Raw genomic sequence first — 23,159 nt, 5'->3', positions numbered from 1 at the left:
TCAGATTGTGAATATTTTTAATGTGGAATGGCTCTTGTACATGATGTTGACAAGAGTGATGTCTTGGTCAATGGTGAGGAATTCCAATGCAACTGGAGACCAGACCTTGAGTATGGACATTAAACACAAACACACACAAACACCAACTCACACTCAGTGGCCACTTTATTACACATCTCCTGTACCTAATAAAATAGACACTGAGTATATGTTCATGCTGTTTTGCTGCTGTAGCTCATCCACTTCAAGGTTCGACAGTTTGTGCATTCAGAGATGCTCGTCTGCACACCACTATTGTAATGCATGGTTATTTGAGTTACCGCTGAGTCAGCTTGAACCAGTTTGGACATTCTCCTCTGATCTCAAAGTCAAAATAAAATTGATTATCAGAGTACATACATGTCAGCACATACAGCCCTGAGATTCATTGTCTGCAAGCATACTTGGAAAATCTATAGGACAGCAACTGCAAACATCAGGAATTGTTAATTATAAATAAACTGTGCAAATGCAGATACAAATAAATAGCAATAAATAATGAGCATGAAATAACAATATAACAGAGTCCTTAAGTGAGTGTAGCTATCCCCTCTTGTTCAACAGCCTGAAGTTTGAGGGATACTAATTGTTCTTGAACCTGGTGGCGCCAGTCCTGAAGCACCTGTACCTTCTACCTCAGTGGTTCCCAACCACCAGCCGCAAAGCATGTGCGAGGAAACAGTATGATTTGGTGATATGAAATTATATGAGTCAGCTGCACTTTTCCTCATTCCCTATCACGCACTGTTGAACTTGTACACCAACAACCCCCCTGCCCAGCCCACCGTCGGCCGGTCCGCAAGAATATTGTCAATATCAAACCAGTCCGCAGTGCAAAACAGTTTGGGGACCCTGTTCTACCCGATCGCAGCAGTGAGAAAAGTGCATGACCTGGACAGTGAAGGGGCTGTTGTAGCGTGGATGAAATCACCAGAGAGACAGAGTCACTGGTAGATACAAAGCAGCTTCTTTATTCGACACAACAAGGTACAGCAGGCATCTTACGGACGGAGACGCTTTCCACAGAAAGGTCTGCTAGCTCAGTGTGGGCTCGATATTTATATGCTAAACACAAAGGCAATCACTACTTAAAGAGTTATAGACAATGCATAGACAATGCTTCCTATTGAATCTACATACAAAATATCACACCATCCTTTCCTTCCGACGCCAACATGTCTGGGTTGGTATCCACAGCCTTTAGGAATTTAAGTTAAGTCTACGATACATTTATTTGACATTTCCCGTGCTAACATAGAAGACAATATTTTTGATGTATAGATAATATTGTCTTCGAAACTACAGCATTAGGTCAAACTACGGCGCCAGAAGCATCTGGTATTCACACCTTTTAGGAAGCCCATTGTGGTGGACTCAATCCACAGTCCTTTGTCAAACTGTTAAAATAGAAGTCTGGTGGCCAAAGTCATTTAAGTGTAAACAAATCATCTACCCAAAAAAAAACTCACTAACAGTCCCTCTTCTTGGCCTTCCTGCACAAAAATTAAATTTGTATCAGGAAAGGCCAACCTAGGAGGATCTGCTCAAATAGGGCAGCAAAAATGCCCTGTCTCGAAATTCCTCCCCAATTTTATGTACCTCGATATCTATCCTAGCATTACCTAATTGCTACTTACCAAATGTTAAGCAGAGAGGCTGTTCCAAGTCTTTAGGAATATGGCTCCTTTGGTGTGCCTGCTCTTTCCCTGCAGACTGACTGCAGCTTAATTACATTCATTTGTCTTCAGCCCTTTATCTTTGGTCGCTGAAACTCTCCTTCCAGGAGCACCCACAGGCTCTCTCATTGATGTACAGGAAGGGGTTGGGGTGGCCTCTACGTAAGTGTCTGCCCACTCTCCCCAGTGGCACCCCCTTCCAAAGTGTCCGGTCGATCACTGGCCCAACTGCTGAAAAGGGCCCAGCTCCTCAGACTGGGGTGACTGCTTTCAGATACCGAGTGCAGTCTGAAATGCCATCGAAGTGGTGGAACTTGCCGTCTCTGCTTTAACTCAAAAACCCTCCCCATCTATTTCCCAATAAATGTCTATATTATGCTATAAAATTAATCATCTACCTTCAGCAACCAGCCTTCTTTACAGAGTACCATCATCATCACACTGTAGCAGGCTATTCATGGTTTTCCAACACATTCTCAGTGTCTTCTGCTATGCTCTCGGCGTTTTCTGCCCTTGCATTTTCTCCGAGTATGTTTCCATCAGCTGTGGTCAGGTCTGGCATGGCCAGCTGCTGCTCCTCTCTTTGGTTCTCTGTAATTACATGATTATATGGTTACTGTGTACACTTGGTTCCCCACTGTCTGTGGGAGCAACAAGAGGGTGAGTTGTATGCTTTAACCTGAGTCCAGTGTTTCCACTGGCTGCCTCGCTGAGTCTGTACACAGACACACGTATCATTGGTTAAGAGTACTGTCCGTGGTCCTATCCACCTGGGGGCAAACTCTGGCCTTTCTGGCAGCACCCTCACCATAACCTGGTCGCCAGGCTGTGGAAGGACTATCCCCTTTCCCTCTGGCTCTTTCTGATCAGTGACTCACTGTTGTTGTTTCGCTTGGTCCTTTAATACTTTAAGTTGGTTACAAAGGTTTTTCACATATTGGGTCATTCTATCCCTGTAAGCCCCAGGCTCCCCACAACCCGTAATTACCCCATAAGGGAGTCGCATTGCTCGCCCCATCAATAATTCGCAGGGGCTGAGACCCAAAGTGCGGTTCGGGGTTGCACGCAATCTCATCAAGATTCCTGGTAATACATCAACCCATGTCTTTCCTGTCTCAGCTATAGCTTTGGCTAACGCATTCTTCATTGTTTTGTTCATCCTTTCTACCATCCCTGAACTCTGGGGCTGGTAGGGTACGTGGAAACGTTGTCGAATCCCCAGTAGTTGGCACATTTCCTTCATCACTTTCCCTGTGAAATGTGCTCCCTGATCTGAATCCACCTGAACTGGGGTTCCCCACCTTGGGAGGATTTCCTGAACTAGGATTTGTGCAGCGGTGTGGGTGGTGCAGTCCCTTGTTGGGAAAGCCTCTACCCACCGAGTGAAGTGATCCAGGATTACTAGACAGCAACTTTTCCCTCTGCTTTTTGGCAGGGGCCCTGTGAAGTCTATCTGGATGTTTTCCCAGGGTCCCCTCGGCCGAGGCTGATTTGCCAGCTGTAGCTTTCTGCCCTTACCAGGGTTATGCTGGGCACAAATGATACAACATGGGCAGAATTTCTCAACATCCCTGCCCATCCCTGGCCACCACCAGTCCTGCTGGAGGGTTGTGATCATGCTCTGCCTTCCCTGATGCATCGCCCCATGATAAAACTTCAGTAGTATCGGTCTAATACAGGGTGGGGCCACCGTGACTCTTTCCTCCCCGTGTGTCCAGCACCCGTCTGGTCCCTCCTTTGCTCCTTTTCTCCTCCATTGTTCCCTCTCTTCTGCCTCTACCTCTCCATATAATTTTACTCAGCTGGCTTCTGTCGTTTCCTCCTGCACACTTGCAATCTCAATTGCCTCTTGTTCCTCTCTTGCCTTATTCGCAGTAATGTCTGCCCTAGGAGGAACTGGGAAAACTTTATGTTCTGGAGTGGCCGCAGTCTCTCTGAGTATTGTCTGGTGTTTTTGTTCCTTTGCTTTACCCTGAACAGCAGTCAGTGTGTCAGTTTGAATAGGGTCCTGCTTAGGGGGTTTATACAGACCCTCCTCTATTTTAACTGGGTTTATCTTTACCTTGCTTGTGGATTCTGTTGGTTGTATGCATTTGCTGCCCCCGAATCGTCCATTTTATTTCTCCCTTTCCCAAATCTATAACAGCTCCTGCTTCCCTTAGGATGACTATTCCAAGGATCGTGCCCTCATTATTTGGACATACCCAGAAATACACTGGAAGCTGCACTCCCCCAATTTCTAGTATTTGCTTCCCGCTTCTTTCTGCTTTTACTATTTTCCCTCTTACATCACTGATATAACTGGCCTGTCCCATTGTTGCTAAGAGTAAGTCTGTTATCGATACTGATGCCCCTTTGTCCACTAACATATTGCATTGCCATCCCCCTAATAATACTATTGTGTACATCTGTGAATCACCAGCGCTGCCAGTGGAGCCCGCTGCGACATCTTTTTCTGCCTTAAGAGGCGCCGTTACTAACTCTTTAATCTGATCGACAGTCAAACTGTTTGCTGATGGGGTGAGTGACTGGGTGTATGCCGTGACCTTCAGCTGGGTTTTCCCCCACACTTTTGGACACTGTCTCCAGCCATGTCCCAATAGGCCACAGCTGTAGCATATCAACTCCTTCAGTGTCTTATACCTGGTACGGCAGTCCTTTGCTAGGTGCCCCAGCTACTGGCAAGCAAAACAAGCTCTCCAGGACATCGCAGCTGCATCCACTATACCCACTTTACGATTTCTCTTGCCTTTTCTGTGGTCTATCTCACTGGCCCATGAAACTATCACAGAGTAGGTGGACCCTACCGTTATGCCTAAATCTAAAACTTCTCGGTGGGCTGAGCTCAGGCCTTCCTTCAGCATTTTTAGGAAGACTGGGTCGTCCCTCCCTGGATTATCCAACCCTGAATACTCCTCGTACACTTGATACTTATGTTCTGCATAATCCATGGCTGTCTCGTCAGCTTTTTGAATCACTGCCATTATCGTTCCCCAGTTACTCTTGCCTCCTCCCAGCCGCTGCCTCACTTCCCCTTTAAGACAGCGATATCTTTCTTCATTACTGGTGCTCCCAGTAGTTGACCATGTTCCATCCTGCACCCCCGGGGCCATCCTGTCCCACATATTCCTCAGTCACTTTGCTTTCACTAACACATGTATATCTTTAGGGTGCATCTGGTGAATTTCAACCATTTCCTCCAGTCTGCGCCAGAACTGTGAATTCCCACAGGCAACTTTAAGTGAGGGCAACCCGGACAAAATGCTCTGTTTCTCCCTGGGGGTGAAGGGCTTATGAATAGTCGTAATCAAGGTCAAGGGCTGGCTCGGATCATCAGGGTTCTCAACCTGACATTGCCTGACCTCAATAGGTGCCATTCTGGTAGATTTATCTGGGTAAAACCTCTTCCTGAGATATCCCCACACTAATTCCCACACTATGCAAAATATAAAAGACGGGTAGCAGTTAAACAGTACATACTTAAAACCGCAGAGTATGTATTCCACAACTTGCCACTTTTGAGTACCTGAACTCATGATGCCCGCTGTATTCCTTTGCATCACACTTGCAAACACATATACTAAAATGCGGCTTCCCGAACGAGTACAGACGCCCCTACTCTGGCGTCTCGAACCGTACCATTGGTTATCAGCTTTCGCAACTGGTGGTTCAAGTCTCACCAAGTTAACATGCAAAGATTCCTCACTTATATAAACACACGTGCACACGCACACACTACTTTAATATCTACCAGTTCAGCTCTCCACATTCGTGATACCTCGTGTTCCCGTGTGTCCACCAACCGAACAGATCCAAGTGTGAGTGTTATTTCAGAAAAATACTCACCAACTTAAGACTGCTAGGAACGCTGGCCACATGACGGGTCACGAAGGTATCCTACTTCTGACACCAAACGTTGTATCGTGGATGAAATCACCGGAGAGACAGAGTCACTGGTAGATACAAAGCAGCTTCTTTATTCAACACAACAAGGTACAGCAGGCATCTTATGGACGGAGACGCTTTCCGCAGAAAGGTCTGCCAGCTCAATGTGGGCTCGATATTTATATGCTAAACACAAAGGCAATCGCTACTTAAAAAGTTATAGACAGTGCATAGACAATGCTTCCTATTGAAGCTACATACAAAATATCACACCATCCTTTCCTTCCGAGGCCAACAGGTCTGGGTTGGTATCCACAGACCTTAGGAATTTAAGTTAAGTCTACGATACATTTATTTTGCATTTCCCGTGCAATTAATATTTATAATGTATAGATAATACTGTCTTCGAAACTACAGCATTAGGTCAAACTACGGCGCCAGAAGCATCTGGTATTCACACCTTTTAGGAAGCCCATTGTTGTGGACTCAATCCACAGTCCTTTGTCAAACTGTTAAAATAGAAGTCTGGTGGCCAAAGTCATTTAAGTGTAAACAAATCATCTACCCAAAAAAAACTCACTCTTAACAATTGCTGCTGCTTTTCTATGGCAATGTTTTATGTAGGTGTGTTGCACAACGGGGAATTGAGGTCCAGGTCTTGCAGTTTACTGATTAGTTTTCATTTTGAGAGTTTACTGATCAGCCTCTCAGATTGAACGAGGCAAAAGACTTGAACTCGTGAACGAGGCAAGTGAAAATACAAGGCTTAGAAAGCTAAGGAGCTCGGGCCATTGAATATAATTAAGACGAAGATAGATGTTTGAGATCTATAGGGAGTCACGAGTGATAGAGAACAGGCAGGAAATCAAGAACAAAATCATATGTTTTGGATGTTGATAGTGGGATAAGTATTGGCCCTAGGACATTCAGAAAAATTCCCTACTCTTTATGTAGTGTGTCTAATGACTCAGCTAAAAATAACTCACCCATCTATATACATGCACAAAGCACAAACACAATCCCACTCTGTGATAAGGTCCAACCTTGTGTACATGGCAAGATCCCACTCAGCAGTTACACAACAACATCCCAACCAATCCATACAAAATGGAAACAAGAGGGCACTGATTTCAAGTGAAAAGAAGGAGTTTTAAAGGGGATCCAAGGGGGTACACTTTTTTTTCTTGCATAAAGAATGGTTGATATCTAGAATGAGCTGCCAGCGGAGGCTGTGGAAATGGGCTCAATCACTACACTTAAAAGGTATTTGGACAGACACGTAAATGGGCAAGGTGTAGAAGTATATTCAAAGTACATGTATCATCAGGATACGGTGCTAATGGTGGGGGGTGGGAAACGGGATTAGCGTAGATGGGCAAAAATGTCAGCAACCACATGGTGGGCAAAAGGGTCCAGGTGTGTGTTGTACAAGTCTATAACACTAAAACAACCCCCATCCAGTCTGCACGTGGCAAGCGTCCATGCAATACGGGCGAGGCACAATCAATCAAATTCCCATTCAATCCATAGCACAGCCCCCACCCAACAAGTGCACGGCAAGATCCCACTACACAACACCTCCCTCCCCATCCCTGCGTGCCCACAGCAAGATCCCAGCAACCATGTGCATAGAACAGTAGATCGCAGTGCCAGCTCTTCGGTCCATATTGTTGTGCCAACCTTTTGATCAATCTAACCCTTCCCTCACACAGAAACCTCCATTATTCTGTCACCTGTGTGCCCATAAGAGTCTCTTAAACGTCCCTAGTGATAAACTTGGCAGTGTCAGGTTCCACACCTAAATACACTACCTCTGACATTCCCCCTCTAAACACCTTAAAATTATGCCCCTTCATGTTAGCCATTACCACCCTGGGACAAAGTCTTCCACTGTCCACCCTATCAATGCCTCTTATTTTGTACATCCTTGTTAAGGCACCTCTCATGCTCCTTTGCCTCAAAGAGCAAGTCCCTAGCATGCTCAACTCACAAGACATGCTCTCTAATCCTGGTAAATCTCCTCAGCATACTCTCTAAAGCAGGGGTCCCCAACTTTTTTTTTGCACCGCAGACCGTTTAATGTTGACAATATTCTTGTGGATCAGCTGACCGGTGGGGGGGTGGGTTCAAGTAGGGTTGAACTCACCTCAGCATGTCTTTTACAGTTAGGGTTGTCAACTTTCTCACTCCCAAATAAGGAACGAAACTAGCAGTCAAATCCCAGGACACTTTACCCCTGGAAAGACTACCATGAAACCTTGTGCGGGCACGTGTGTGCATATGCATGTAAGTGCCAATTTTTTCCCACAAATTGGCTTTGCCTTCATCTTCTCAACTATACTGTACATACATTATTTCTACTTTATATAGGCTGTGTATTTATCATACTATTCCTGCTTTTACTATATGACAGTGTTATTTTTGGTTTTATGTGTTAATTGGTATGATTTGGTAGGTTTTTTTTGGGTCTGGGAACGCTCAATAATTTTTCCCATATAAATTAATACTAATTGCTTCTTCACTTCACGCCACTTCGGCATGAAAGGTTTCCTAGGAACACTCTACCTTAGCGGGGGAAATACGGGACAAGGCGGTCCCGTATGGGACAGACCAATTTAGCCCAATATACGGGATGTCCCGGCAAATACGAGACAGTTGGCAACCCTATGTTCAAGTAACAATGCGTGACAGGGAATGAGGAAAGGTGCAGCTGACTCATATCGTTTCCTCGCGGCCCGGTAGCACATGCTCTGCGGCCCGGTACCGGTCCGCGGCCTGGTGGTTGGGGACCGCTGCTCTAAAACTTCCACATCCCAATTTAAATATCCTGATATTAAACTTGGCTCAGTAATGAGGCGACCAGAACTGAACACAATATGCCAAGTGTGGTCTAACCAGGAAGTTTAACCCTTAAACAACAAGATCCAAAACAGAACGGGGCCAGGAAGATCCAACCCGTAACACCCCCACACCCGACCCGGTTGATGACTCCAGCAATGCGAACTCTGCAAGATCCCACAATCTGCACCAAGCGCGGTGATCCCCATGACAGGAATCGACTCACCGGCCGCCGAGCTGTGAGTCCCCGAACGAGCGACGAGGAGCAGGAAGAGCGCCCAGGTGGCGAGATATCAACCCATGGTTGCAACTGTCCCAAAAGCAAAGAGCGGCGGGAGGCAGGAGGAAGCGACGCCCCCGCCATTCTCCACGCCCACCGTACCGCCCTAGTCCCAGCCCCAGCTTCACTCCTCCGCTTCTGGCAAAGCCAAGAGAGTGAGGGAGCGGCCCGGCCACTGGCGGAGTCCTGCACCTGAGAGAGGGTGGTGGGGGGGGGTGTCCCTGACGGGAAGCCGTGGCAGCCAATCAGCGGCGGGCAGTCGGATGACGAGGGTGCGCACAGTCTCTGGCGGGTGCCAGCTCGCCGGGTCTCGGATTGGATTCACTGGAGAACTCATCTAGTGAGGTGTTATGGGTGGAACTGAGAAGTAAGAAAGGTATCACCACGATAATGGGACTATATTACAGACCACCCAACAGTCCGAGGGATGCAGAGGAACAAATCTGCAGAGAGATCACAGGCTATTGCAAGAAACATAAGGTAGATAGTTTTAACTTTGCACATATTGACTGGGACTCCCATACTGTAGAAGGATGAGATGGGATAGAGTTCATCAAATTTGTTCAGGAGAGTTTCCAACGAGAGAGTGCACAAAGGGCCGGACTAACCTAGTAGCAGAAGTAGCATATGCTATGGGCCCCACATTTTCGAGGGCCCCGCCTGCATTAAATGCTTGCAAGCTGCAGTCTGGTGAAATTGGCATCCAAACTCACCATATTCTCACGACTGTTAAGAGTGATTTTTCAGTAAAAGATTCATTTACACTTAAATAAATGACTTCAGCCATCAGCCTTCTGTTCTTTGACAAAGTACTGTAGATTGAGTTCATAACAATACATTTCCTAAAAGCAGTGACCCAGTTTCATTTGTAACAATGCATCTCTGGCACAAGAATGCTAGGTTTACAGCTAGTTGCAAAGACACCATATCTATGCTTTTTCGAATATGAATTGTCCTCTATGTTAGCATGTTATATACCAAATAATGTATTATGGATTTCAACTTGCATTCCGAAAGGCCATGAATACCAGCTTAGGCATGCTGGTGCCGGTAGAATGAATTTAATCAAAAGATGTGAAAACTTCAAAGAATTGTCTATACTTGTAACTATGAACTGTCCTTTGTGTTTAGCAAATAAATACTGAGCCTCAATCACAAGGGGGTTAGACATGTTCTGCCAGGGGTCTCTGCCTGCTGTAACCTTGTTTCGTCGAAGAAAGAAACTGTCTTGAACCTACCAGTAACGCAACGCTCTGTGATTTCATCCACGCCACAACAACGACGATCTGGCAACGTTGTTGTTTTCATGTACAGTAGATAGTAGCAATGAGCAATAGAGCCAGAGATATGCTTCTGAAAGTGCAAAACGTAAAGCGAAAGAAGAAAAAGAAAGAAAAGACCAACTTGTGATATCAAAAACACGTAAGTTGACAGAATATTTTGATGTTCATGGAGATGGTGATGGTGCTATAATGGCTGAAGCTGGAAATATAGGAACAACTGGTACTAGTGCGGCAGAAGGCTTGATACAGCAAGAGCCTACATCCACTGAATGCGAAAGAGCGTGAAAAGAACAAGAGCTCTAATGATATTGGTGAATGGCCATACAATCTAGATTATTGTGATTGTGAATATTGGATAGCCAAGGGAAGTGCAGCAATCTATTACATCGACATGAAGAAAGTTCCTCACATAGACAAGCTTTAATTTCACTGTTGTTGCACAAAAACGAAGCCAAGCGTGTCGATTCCCACCTTGTGAAAGAAATGGAGACTGAACAAAAGTATCGCACTCTTCTGGAGCGAATAATCGAAGTTGTAAAGTTTTTAGAAGAATGAGGCCTTTCATTTCGTTGGCTCTCCTCACAAGGGAAATTACTTGGGGTTGTTAGAATTACTGGCCAAGTTTGACCCATTTCTGGCAGAGCATATAAATGCTCATGCAAACCAAGGGTGGGGACAGAAATCATACCTTTCTAAAACAACATGTGAGGAGTTGTGTGGTGGAACGTATATTGACTGAATGCATTATGTTCTGACAAGGAGCATCAATACCCTTAAAGGGAAATTCCCACAAAAACTAGTGTATACGGCCAAATCCATCCAGGATAAAGCACTGCCCTCTATTAAGCACAACAGCATGGCATGCTGTTGCAGGAAAGCAGCATCCATCACCAGACAATCCATCACCCAGGTCATGCCCTCTTCTCACTGCTGCCATCAGGAAGGAGATATAAAAGCATTAAGACTCACATCACCAGGTTCAGGACAGTTATTACCCCTCAACGATAAGAATCTTGAAACAATGGGTATAACCATTCAACTTCACTTGCCTCTTCACTGAACTGTTGCCACGACCTGCGGACACAATTTCAAGGACTCCTCACCTCCTCACCCCATATTTTCAGTATTTATTACTTATTTACTATTATTGTCGAATTTTTATATTTTCTGAGATCAAGCTGGTAAATCCTAAGGTACGGCCAAAGCCAAGCACATTCGTTTCACAAACGAAAATCTGCAGATGTCGGAAATCCAAATAGGGGAGGGATGACCTGTACAAAAGGGAGGGGTTGCACTTGACACCGAGATGGTCAAATATTGTCTCAGGCTGGTTTGTTAGAGCTATTGGGGAGGGTCGAAACTAATTTAGCATGGGGATAGGGAACTGACTGAAGGGACTCAGGATACGAAGACTGTTAAAACAACAAAAAAGTAGCAGGCAGTCAGACTGTTAGGAAGGGCAATGACATGATCAGACAAAATGCAGCCAGCAGGGTGAGTATATTACCAGTGCATTAGGATGCAGAATAAAAAATGGTTGCAAGCACTATACTCAAAGCCTTAGATCTCATTCAACAGAATACAAGAAATAATCCAGATGATCTTACTGCACTTTTACAAATTGTCATGTATGATCTTGTGGACAGCACCGATTCCTTGCTGAAAGATTGTTTGCTGGGTAGCTGAATTTCCATTGTAAATTATATTGAAAGGGGACGGACATTGGCTGCATCGCTCTGCTGTTAGACAATGGTATCAAATACTGAGAAAGATGTGACATAGGATTGGAAGATGTTGAATTCTTGTTGATTGCGTAACAAAACTGCAATGGAAAAAGACCCTGATGGCAGTTTCTGCAGCTCCCCAAACAGTCACTGGAATGTAGGCTACAGAATATAACAGAAACAGAAATGGCCTACCAAAAGGGAAAAGTTATGACAGTAAGGGGAAATTTTAACATGCAGGCAGATTGGGAAAATTAGGTTGGTAATAGAACTGAAAAGAGTGTGAATTCAGAAGGACTTCGACAGTTTTGGAGAATGGGCACAGAAGCGGCAAATTAAATACAATGTTGGAAAACCCATGGTCTTGCACTTCATCAGTAGAAATAATTCTGCAAACTATTTTCTAAACAAGAGTGAAATCGAAACATCTGAGATGTAAAGGGACTTGGAAGTTCTTCTGCAGAGCACCTTAAAGGTTTATTTCGGGCTCTAGAATGACATTCAAAGAAGAAATTACTGTATTTTTTGGAGTTTCGCTTCAGATATGTTCAGTCCGCGTTCCTATCCATTACACAGCATGTCAATGTTTCCACAAGCGGAGCCACCACTGTTGCAGCATTGACTGTTGGGAGAGGCCAGTGGTTAAAGTGGATTGTCAGGCATTGACTCAAAGGAGTTTTCAGCACAGAAGAGGCACTGGCTCTGGGTAACTTGAGGGGGGAACTTAGTGTAGTTTAGAAGGACTTTGCGTGTTATTTACGTTGGATGCTGAAGTTTTGGGAGCCCCAAAGGCAAATACATGTATGTGGGGTGCGTCCAGCTGCAGATACTGCAAGACCGTGCTATGGATCAGGAGCAGCAGCTGCAAGACCTTCGACTTCTACGGGAGAGTGAGGAGATCATCCATCAGAGCTGCAGGAGTCTGATAACTGAGTGACTGTTAGGGAAGGAATTAGACAGTGAATAGGCAGTTAGCTCACAGCAGCTCTCCGGTAAATTCCCTGAATACTAAGTGTATTATTTTGGATCCTATTTTTTAAAATAACCTGGTAAAAGAGAAAAGACAGCACGCAGTCAGTCTGGTAGGAAAGTTGGGCAGATGATAAAACAAAAATAAATCTTCCAGCAGAGTGAGTATCAGTGATGAGGGATGCAGAATCAAAAAGGGTTACAATACTGTTCTCAACGTCTATTGAGCACAACAACACAGCGCTTTTACAGATTGTCACATACGATCTTGTGGACATCACCGATTCGTTGCCGAAAGATTGTTTGGTTGGTAGCAGAATTTCCATTGTACATTGCATCGGAAGGGTATGAACATAGGCTGGGTGCATGGCATCGCTCTGCTGTTAGAGAATGGCATCAAATACTGAGAAAGATATGACATTGGATCGGAAGATGTTGAATTCTTGTCAGTTCAGTAAGGAAACTGCAATGGAAATGGACCCTGTGGCAGTAGATGCAGCTCCCGGAACAGTAACTGAAGTGTAGAGTGCAGAATACAACAGAAATAGAGATGGTGTACCAAAAGGGCAATGTTATGATGGTAAGGGGAAATTTTAATAAGCAGTTAGATTGGGAAAATTAGGTTGGTAATAGAACACAAAAGAGAGTTAATTCAGAAGGACTTAGACAGTTTGGGAGTATGGGCATGGAAAAGGCAAATTAAATACAATGTTGGAAAATGCATGGTCTTGCACTTCATCAGTAGAAATAATTCTGCAGACTATTTTCTAAACAGAGTAAAACTGAAACATCTGAGATGCAAAGGGGCTTGGGAGTTCTTGTGCAGAACAGCCTAAAGCAGTGATCGCCAAAGGTGGCGTAAATTGCACCCCTGTGATAATAATAAAAAAGTAAGCCTACTCATGCAAAAAGTATTAACTAAAAACCGATTTGTAGAAAAAAGCATCTATAACAGTAATTCAAGTAGCTTAGATCTAGAAATGTGTTCTACTGAGAATAAATCTTAAACTTAGCTGTTATTTTTAGCGATTTCATTATTTTGTGCACATCTTTTGGTGAATGTTATCTTTTTTCACATTGATCTGTTTTCCATTTTTAAAAATGTTCAATGAGTCAAACTAGAAAAGAAGGACTTTTGTTCTGCAGTCGTTCCATAACTGTTCAATACATGTTTGATACTTGTTTGATCCTGAGGCGCCAGGCGTCTGCACCAGCGGTGTGTCGCAGGTTTTTGCCAGTCAGTTTACAATTGACACTCGTGTGCTGCGGAGATATGCTTTGTTCGTCCTTTGTGAACAATGCAGTTTGTACTTTTTCGAAAAACTAAGCTTTGTTTTTACATTTAGTGACCCATCACAGTGCAAAAGAAAAGCAGAAAGGGAGGACCGTCCCTGTCTGCAAATGGAGGAGCAGTATTTCTGTGCTCCTCTTAGTTTTCTTTCTCTCCTAAAGTTTAAGCTTTGAATTTAAAATTTTTACTTGTTGATTCTTGAGGGGGATCAATATGTCTATGTCTACAAGAAGTGGGAGGAATTTACCTGAAGCTAGTGATAAAGGTAATGGGAAAGGAAAGGTGCAAAAGGAAAGATCTGATGAAATGCCATCGTGGGCTGAAGATATTGTTCGGACACTGAATTCAACTAAGGATCAGAATGGATCAATTAACGACCAACTGGAAAAGAATAGTAATGAAATGAAGCAATTTCTGGGAAAACTTAAATACCTGGAAACTCAAGTTACTTTACACGAAGAGGAATTGAAGATAACTAAGCAAAAGTTGTTTGAAGCTACAACTCGTTTGGAAAGATATCAAAATAAGATTATAGACCTGGAAACTAGGTCTCGACGAAGGAATATAAGAATTGTTGGTCTGCAGGAAGGAGCTGAAGATGGAGATCTAACGGCTTACTTTGGTAAGCTTTTCCACACTTTATTTCCTACCATTCTATCAAAGCTGCCTGCTATAGAAAGGGCACACAGGGCATTTATCTCGAAATTGAAGTATTCTGGTAAACCAAGATCTGTTCTGGTTTGCTTTCATCACTTTAAAATTAAAGATCAAATGCTGCGACAGGCAAGAAAACAGAGAGTTTTTAGATTTATGGAATCTGAGCTCCGCTTCTATGAAGATTATCCAAGAGAGATAATGGAAGAAAGATTAAAATTTGCCCTGGTAATGAAACAAGCATACGATAAAAAAACTTTTTCCGTCTCTGAGGCACCCGACAAGAATTAAAATTCTCCCTGCTAATTCTTCTCCTCGTACTTTTTTTGATCCAAAAGCTGCACTGGACTTTGTTCAGGCTTTACCTGCTGCCATTACTGACGCCGCTGTTGAATGATCCATCTGAAAGGCTGTTTGGCTATTTGTATATTATTCGCATTTTGGAAAGAAGATTTATGAAGATCACTTGTATATTTCATCGAGAGACTAACTAAAGATGACGGAGAGTTGTTCTTTATTGCATATTGTTGGTTTTCCTTTGATAAGATTTATGGTTTAAGTATCTCTGTTTAAATGATCTCTGGACATTCTACGACTGAAGGAAGAAGATAAGGCGATTTGTTGCTTTAATTTAATACTTTTTTTTATATCAGCTAATTGGTAGTTTTTTCCTACTAATAGGGCTTTTCATATATTTTTTCTGTTTTATTATAACATTTTATAATTGAATTTAAAGCTTTTTTAGGGAATTAATATAAAACAAACATAGCGCTGGTTTTTCTCTCTAAGAGATAACATTATTTTGGTTATTAGTCGATGGAATGTAAATACCTTTTTTTGCTGAGACTTTATTGTCTTTTTCACAAGGTCACTCTACTTTTTTACTAACTGGGGGGAGGGAAAGAAAACACAGACAGAGCGGTCAGCAGCTTTGAATTCTATCGTAGATCGCTTGCCTCTTTTGGGTTTCCGTGTGTGGGTGGGTGGGTTTAGAGTTAGGAATTTTTTCCCATTGGGTGGTTCCGGAGCGTGCGTGTTTTTTATTTGGTTGTATTCTTCATCACCACCATCTTTGATCATCCCGTATTGGTATATGCTCTGTGCATGTATAAAGTAGAATAAAATTATAGTATGGTGTTCATACGAATTAATATAATAAGTTGGAATGTACGTGGTTGGAATCATCCTATTAAACGAAAGAAGACTTTAAAAATCATTAACTGATTCCAACCTGATATAATTTTTGCTCAAGAGACACATATCAGGGTGGGAGATCAAAATAGATTTTTTTAGATGGTGGAATGGTTTGCAATTCCATTCTACTTCTCAGAGTAAAACAAAAGGTGTGTCTATTTTCATTAAACCTAATATATTTATTCAAGAGGATATTGAATCAGATTCTGATGGTAGATTTTTAATTGTTAAAGGAACAATCTGTAACAGAAAAGTTGTTTTGGTTAACTTGTATGGTCCTAACTTAGATGACCCCTCTTTTTTTAAAAAGTTATTTGCTTTACTGCCTGACTTCAATGAATATATGCTCATAATGGGTGGGGATTTTCATTGCTGTTTAAATCCTATGATTGATAAAAGCTCAACCAATCAGCGACTTCCAAATTGATCCGCTTCATTTATTAATTCCTTTTTGATTGATTTTGGGTTGATTGATTTGTGGAGGTATCTTTATCCCGATAATAGAGAATATTTTTTCTTCTCACATGTTTATAAAAAATACTCGAGGATCAATTATTGCCTAGTGTTCTAGGCCAGCGGTCCCCAACCACCGGGCCGCGGACTGGTACCAGGCCGCAGAGCATGCACTACCGGGCCACGAGGAAACGATGTGATTTGGTCAGCTGCACCTTTCCTCATTCCCTGTCACAGCCACTGATCAGCCATTACGCATGCAAGGTCATGACCCGCGCATCAGCCGTGTCAGGGCGGGAAGGCGATCAACTCCTCGAGCTTGCAAATGAGGACGGGCTGAAAAGTATGTTTGACATAACATCTCTGTCGGCATTTTGGATCAAAGTCAAGGCTAAATATCCTGAAATAGCCACGAAAGCACTGAAAACATTGCTTTCATTTCCAACATTTTTCTGCGAAGCGGAGTTTTCTGCAATGAATGCAACGAAAACTAAACTGCAGAATAGACTGGACATCAGGAACCCCCTTCGAATATCGCTGTCTCCCATCACCCCTCGACGGGACCGTCTTGTTGCAGGGAAACAAGCCCAGGGCTCCCACTGATTCAGCGATATTGGTGTGTTGCAATGATTTTATATATTCATACGGGGAAAATATGTGCTGTGCGTTTAATATCCAAATATTACTTAAAATGTCATGATACTATTGACTTATAAGTGACCTATATAACCATATAACAATTACAGCATGGAAACAGGCCATCTCGGCCCTTCTAGTCCGTGCCGAACGCTACTTTCACCTAGTCCCGCCGACCTGCGCTCAGCCCATAACCCTCCATTCCTTTCCTGTCCATATACCTATCCAATTTTTCTTTAAATGATCATATCGAACCTGCTTCTGCCACTTCTACTGGAAGTTCGTTCAACACTTCAAGCTCCCCTGATAATTGACTTATCATTATATCCATGTGAGGAAAATATGCGCTGTGTTTAATATTAAATTCATTAGATAAACCCTTTTAGAAACAAAATTGAGTGTATTACCCACTTATCACCTATATTCCGGTAGTGATTAACACCCACTCCCACGAACAGAATCGCCAAAAAGGATTTGCTTGCGGTGGGGGGGGGGTGCGGGAAGGGGGGAGGAATTGGCAGGTCACGACGCGCATGCACATTGGTGCCCGCGCAAGGCTTCATGGTCATTGTAGTCTTTTGGGTAAACAACGCATTTGACTGCTACTGTTGTTCGTTGGCAACCCTACCACCGGTCGGCCGGTCCGCAAGAATATTGTCATTATTAAACCGGTCCGCAGTGCAAAAAAGGTTGGGGACCCCTGTTCTAGGCAATAGAACACTTCTTGCCTAGTGTTAAAACTTGCGAATATGACGCTATTGCTATATCTGATCATGCACCTCTGAGTTTGTCTTTTGAATTTGATGATGTCATTCTTGCCCGCACACCTTGGCGCATGTCTCAGACATTATTGCAAAACTCTGACTTTGTCAGTTTCATTGAAACCCAGATAAAAGAATTTTTTCTTTTTAATGATACAGGGGGTATGTCTAAATTAGTTATATGGGATACATTTAAAGCATTTTTATGTGGTCAGATTATTTCTTATTCAGCTAAACTTAAAAAACAAACTAAAGCAGAATTAGATAGATTTTCAAAACAAATTAAAGATTTAGATAATATTTATGCAATTTCCCCCAATACTGATTTATTTAAACAAAGGGTGGAACTTCAATCACAATATAACCTGTTATTAACTCATCCCATTGAAGGTTATTTACTTAAGTTAAAAAGCCAATTTTATATGTCTGGAGATAAAAATAATAAACTGCTTGCATCTCAATTAAACATGGCTGCAGCCAAAAGGAAAATCATGAAAATTCATAGGAAAGATGGTACCTTAGCTCAGGAATATGAAGAAATTAATAAGATTTTTCAAGATTTTTATGCTGAGCTATATAAATCTCAATATTCGTTAGATTCCTGTAAAATGAAAGCTTTTTTACGAAAGATTGTTTTTCCTAAAATCTCGGCTGAGGATCAAAAAACTCTCGATGCTCAAATTACTGAAGCCGAAATTCATAAAGCTAATTTTTCAATGCAATCTGGTAAGTCCCCAGGACTTGATGGCTATCCTGTAGAATTTTACAAAAAATTTGGAAAGTTGCTCTCTCCGTATACGTTGGAAATGTTTAAGGATTCTTTTGTGAAAGGTGACTTGCCCTCTACTTTTTATGAGGCTTCTATTTCTTTAATTCTTACAAAAGATAAAGATCCTACTGACTGTGCTTCATATAGACCTATTCCATTACTAAATGTTGATGCTAAGATTTTGTCAAAGATAATGACCAATTGATTGGAGAATATTTTGGGTAAAATTATTTGTAAAGGATCAAACAGGTTTTATAAAGGGTCGCTATTCTTTTTCAAATGTTCGGAGACTATTTAACATTATATATTCATCCTCTTCTAAAACTCCACAATGTGTTGTATCTTTGGATGCTGAAAAAGCGTTCCACCGAGTCGAATGGAAATATTTATTTAATGTTTTAGAGAAATTTGGCTTTGGTGTTAATTTTAATAATTGGATTAAAATGATATATAAAGCCCTTATTGGTACTGTTGTCACTAACAATCGTAGGTCTCCTTTTTTTCAGCTTCTAAGGGGGACAAGGCAAGGCTGTCCATTAAGTCCTTTGTTGTTTAATTTAATATTAAAACCCCTTGCTATTCCTCTTCGTGAGGCTAAAAATATCCATGGGATCTTTGTGAATGAGACCACGCATAAGGTCTCTCTTTATGCTGATGATTTATTGGTTTATATATCTAACCCTGACGAATCCATTCCTGCCTTGCTAAAATTATTTAATGAATTTGGAGGTTTTTCAGGATATAAAATAAATTTTAGCAAAAGTGAATTGTTTCCTTTAAATGATTCTGTCTCTATATCTGATAATACTCCTTTTAAAGTTTCAGACTCTTTTAGATATTTAGGTATTATAATTACTAAAAAATATAAGGATCTTTATAAAACTAATTTTGTTCCCTTAGTAGACTCTATGAAGTATTTATTTAGTAGATGGAGTCCACTTACATTTTCACTTGTTGGTTGTGTTCATGTAGTTAAAATGATGATTTTACCGAAATTTTTATATTTATTTCAGAATATTCCTGTTTTTTTCACTAGGAAGTTTTTTTAATCGGATTGGTTCTATTATTTTATCTTTTATTTGGAATAATGAAGACCAAGAATTAGTAAATGTCATTTACAAAAATTGAAAAAGGATGGAGGTCTTGCTTTGCCTAATTTTAGAATGTATTATTGGGCTGTTAATGTGCGATATATGTCTTTTTGGTTATTCTGGGTTGATAAGAGTGATCGGCCAATCTGGGTAGACCTGCAACTGAAAGTTGTAAAACAGTTTTATTTAACCTCGTTATTGGGAGCTCCTTTACCTATGCAATTAGGTAAAGTTGTTAATTTAAACCTATATCCTGTGATTAAGTATTCTTTACAAATTTGGCTCCAGTTCTGCAATGTTTTTAATCTTAAAAAATTTAAACTTTGTAGTTTAATTGACTGAAATTACTTTTTTAAGCCTTCTTTGAGTGATCCAATTTTTTCACTTTCGAAAAATAAAGGTATAAATTCTTTTTTGGATTTATTTAAAGAAGATAGATTGATGTCTTTTGAACAATTAATTGATAAATATTCTCTTTCATACTCACACTTTCTGCAATACCTTCAAGTTAGATATTTTTTACAAAAATATTTAAGTAATTTTCCTTACATATTGGAGGCTGACCTGTTAGATACTATGAGTATGAATCCTTTGATTAAGGGTTCTATTGGAAGAATTTACTATTTATTATTACAATGGGATAAGCGTCCTTTATCTAAGATTAAACAGGATTGGGAAAAGGAACTTAATTTGACTTCTATGACGGAGGATTGGATGCGGATATTGAAGCTGGTTAACTCTTCTTCAATTTGTGCTAGCCATTCATTGATTCAATTTAAAACTGTACATCGTTATCATTTGACAAAGGAGAGACTTTCTAAAATCTTTCCTAATGTTGATAGTCATTGTGATAGATGTAAAACTGAGATAGCTACACTGACACATATGTTTTGGTCTTGTTCTATATTGGAACAGTCCTGGAAGTTGGTTTTCTCAACAAATTCAAAGCACTTAAAATTAATTTACAACCTAATAAATTAACTGTGCTCTTTGGAATAGTTCCTCAAAATATTCATGGTATTTCAGTGTCTGACCAACATGTTATTGCATTTGTTACAGTGATAGCTAGGAGGGCCATTTTGTTGAAGTGGAAGGATACATCAGCTCCCACTTTCTCACAATGGTCCTCTCAACTGATGCTATGTCTTAGTTTGGAGAAAATTAGAAGTCGAACCTCTGAACCTTTATTTGATTTTGAGAAAAGATGGGGCCCATTTGCACGTTATTATCATTTGAGTTAATTGACATAATTTTTCCACGATCTAATTGTAAATTTTTTTAGTATATTTTCTTTCCTTGCTGGTGGTTTGATGTTTATTTTTAAAGCTTTTTGTATGATGCATGGCTCCGGGGTTGTACACCTAATGGGTTTTTTTTTTTCTCACTTCTCTGCGTAGTAGGTTTTTTTGTTATCACAATTTTTTTTCAATCTTTCAGATTATGTTTTTTTTGAGGCACTGTAAGGGTTGTTACTTCGATGTACTCATGTTATTTTTCCTGTATATAACAATAAAAAGATTTGAAAAGAAAGAAAGAAAGAAAAGCAGAAAATAATAGTAAGCGTGAATTCAATGAACAGAGGGAAAATGAGTTCTTATTTATAGTGGGTCCGTCAGGAAAACCATTGTGCATTGTTTGTGAAAACACTTTCTCACATAACAGAAGACATGATCCTAATTGACACTATAAAACACAACATCAGACTGAAATACAAGGAAAACTGAAGCTAGTGCTTAGGTCTGAAATACGGTAAGACTATGTGATTAAGAAAAAGGAAGAAATCAAAAGAAGACAAAATATAGATGTGAAAAGTCTCATTAAGGTAAGTAATGTTTATCTTGTTTGATACTAAATCAATATATCATGTAAAAATGCTCAATATGTGTATATTAACATATTTTTACAAGAATTGAATGGGGGTACAAGAGTTGTACGGCGTACCTGAACTCGTGCGTGAAAAAATTGACGCATGCAATGTAAAACATTGGCCACCCCTGTCCTAAATGTTTACATGCAGTTTATGAAATAGAGTTCTTATGTGAACCCCAGAAAACTAACGAAATGACGTTAATAAATAGTTACAATTCACTGTTTTGCATACAGATTTGTTACCGGTCATTCCTTATATTTTCTGATCTGATACGTCTTATCCTATATGAAGCTGGAATCAGCACCTGTATGCACGACCAACTAGGACATCACAATTTGCCAAATGAAACACTGTAGCATTTTAAGGGATGCAGAAAAAATGTTAATTAAGTTGTGCCTGCCTCAACAACGTCAAGCATCAGTTCATAAATTCTCATCGTTTTACCCACGGCAACTAGAGTGGCTGGCCTAATTACTAAAATATAGAGTCTTTGTTAATCCCAATAGACAGAAAGCAGAAACAAAGAGGTTCTTTGTTCTGTGCCTACCTTCTGAACAAATCACTCCTGCATCCTCTCCGTGACCACAGTTATGACTCCCCCATCCTCGGAAGGAACATTCCCAAAGGGCGGATTCCTTTCCATTGCACGCAACATCGTCCATCCAGATATTCCCGCTGCCTTGCCCGAAGTGTGCCCCCGAGATTGCTGCTGCAGCAGAGGGACAACCCAACTCATTGCAGACAACCTTGGCGTCTTCAGTGTCCCATCCATCGTCGCATACCGTTCCCCACTGTGCATTGTACCGCACCTCCACTCTCCCTGAACAATGATCGCTGCCGCCTACCAGCCTTACTTCGGGCACTGGAATGACATTGAAAGAGAAATTACTGTATTTTTTGGAGTTTCGCTTCAGGTATGTTCAGTTCCGCGTTCCTATCCATTACACAGCATGTGAATGTTTGCACAAGCGGAGCCACCATTGGGAGAGCACTGACAGTTGGGAGAGGCCAGTGGTAAAAGTGGATTGTCAGGCATTGGCTCAAAGGAGTCTTCAGCACAGAAGAGGCACTGGCTCTGGGTAACTTGAGGGGGGAATTTAGTGTAGTTTAGAAGGCCTTTGCATGTTATTCATGTTGGAGGTTGAAGTCTTGGGAGCCCCATGGGCAACTACATGTATGTGATGTGCGTCCAGCTGCAGATTTTACAAGACCGTGCTATAGATCGGGAGCAGCAGCTGCAAGATCTTTGATTCTACGGGAGAGTGAGGAGATCATCCATCAGAGGTGCAGGAGGCTGATAACTGAGTGACTGTCAGGGAAGGAATTAGACAGTGAATAGACAGTGAGCTCACAGCAGCTCTTGGGTAAATTCCCTGAATAATAAGCATATCATTTTGGATACTATTTATTGAAATAACCTCTCAGGAGAATGCCACGGAGACCAGATGGGTTGCACTGACCATGCATTGCAGAAGGGAAAGAGGGAGCTTCATGAGCCGTTGAGATGGAGGACTCAATAGTCAGAGGAATTGAAAAAAGAAGTTTGTTGATGTCAACGGGACACATGGATGGTCTTTTGCTCCCTCCCAGTTGCTATGGACGTGGATCACGTCTATAGCATTGTGCAGAGGGAGGGAGACCAGCCTGAAATCTTGGTACAAAGAAGTTCCGCAATGAGGATTTGAGGAGCTGGACAGAATGCTGAGACGCAACACATTCAGGATTACTGCCTGCATCACGTGCCAG

At 41.6% G+C, this 23,159-nt stretch overlaps 1 protein-coding gene across 4 annotated transcripts in view; it reads right to left on the bottom strand.

Moving 5' to 3' along the window:
- Positions 1–995: 995 nt before the first annotated feature.
- The window catches only part of LOC134338942 (deleted in malignant brain tumors 1 protein-like), a 164,160-nt gene continuing 141,996 nt past the window's right edge, over positions 996–23,159 (bottom strand). For all 4 annotated transcript variants that reach the window (XM_063035155.1, XM_063035154.1, XM_063035156.1 and 1 more), the window contains 2 exons: positions 21,961–22,275; positions 996–2,306 (listed from right to left, as the gene is read on the bottom strand). In XM_063035155.1, coding sequence (XP_062891225.1) covers positions 2,167–2,306; positions 21,961–22,275 — 455 coding nt within the window. In that variant the 3' untranslated portion in view covers positions 996–2,166. The remainder of the gene's footprint in view (positions 2,307–21,960; positions 22,276–23,159) is intronic.

This window comes from Mobula hypostoma, chromosome 28, assembly GCF_963921235.1.
Source record: "Mobula hypostoma chromosome 28, sMobHyp1.1, whole genome shotgun sequence".
In the NCBI taxonomy this organism is placed as follows: domain Eukaryota; kingdom Metazoa; phylum Chordata; class Chondrichthyes; order Myliobatiformes; family Myliobatidae; genus Mobula; species Mobula hypostoma.
This window is presented reverse-complemented; position numbering and strand designations above follow the sequence as displayed.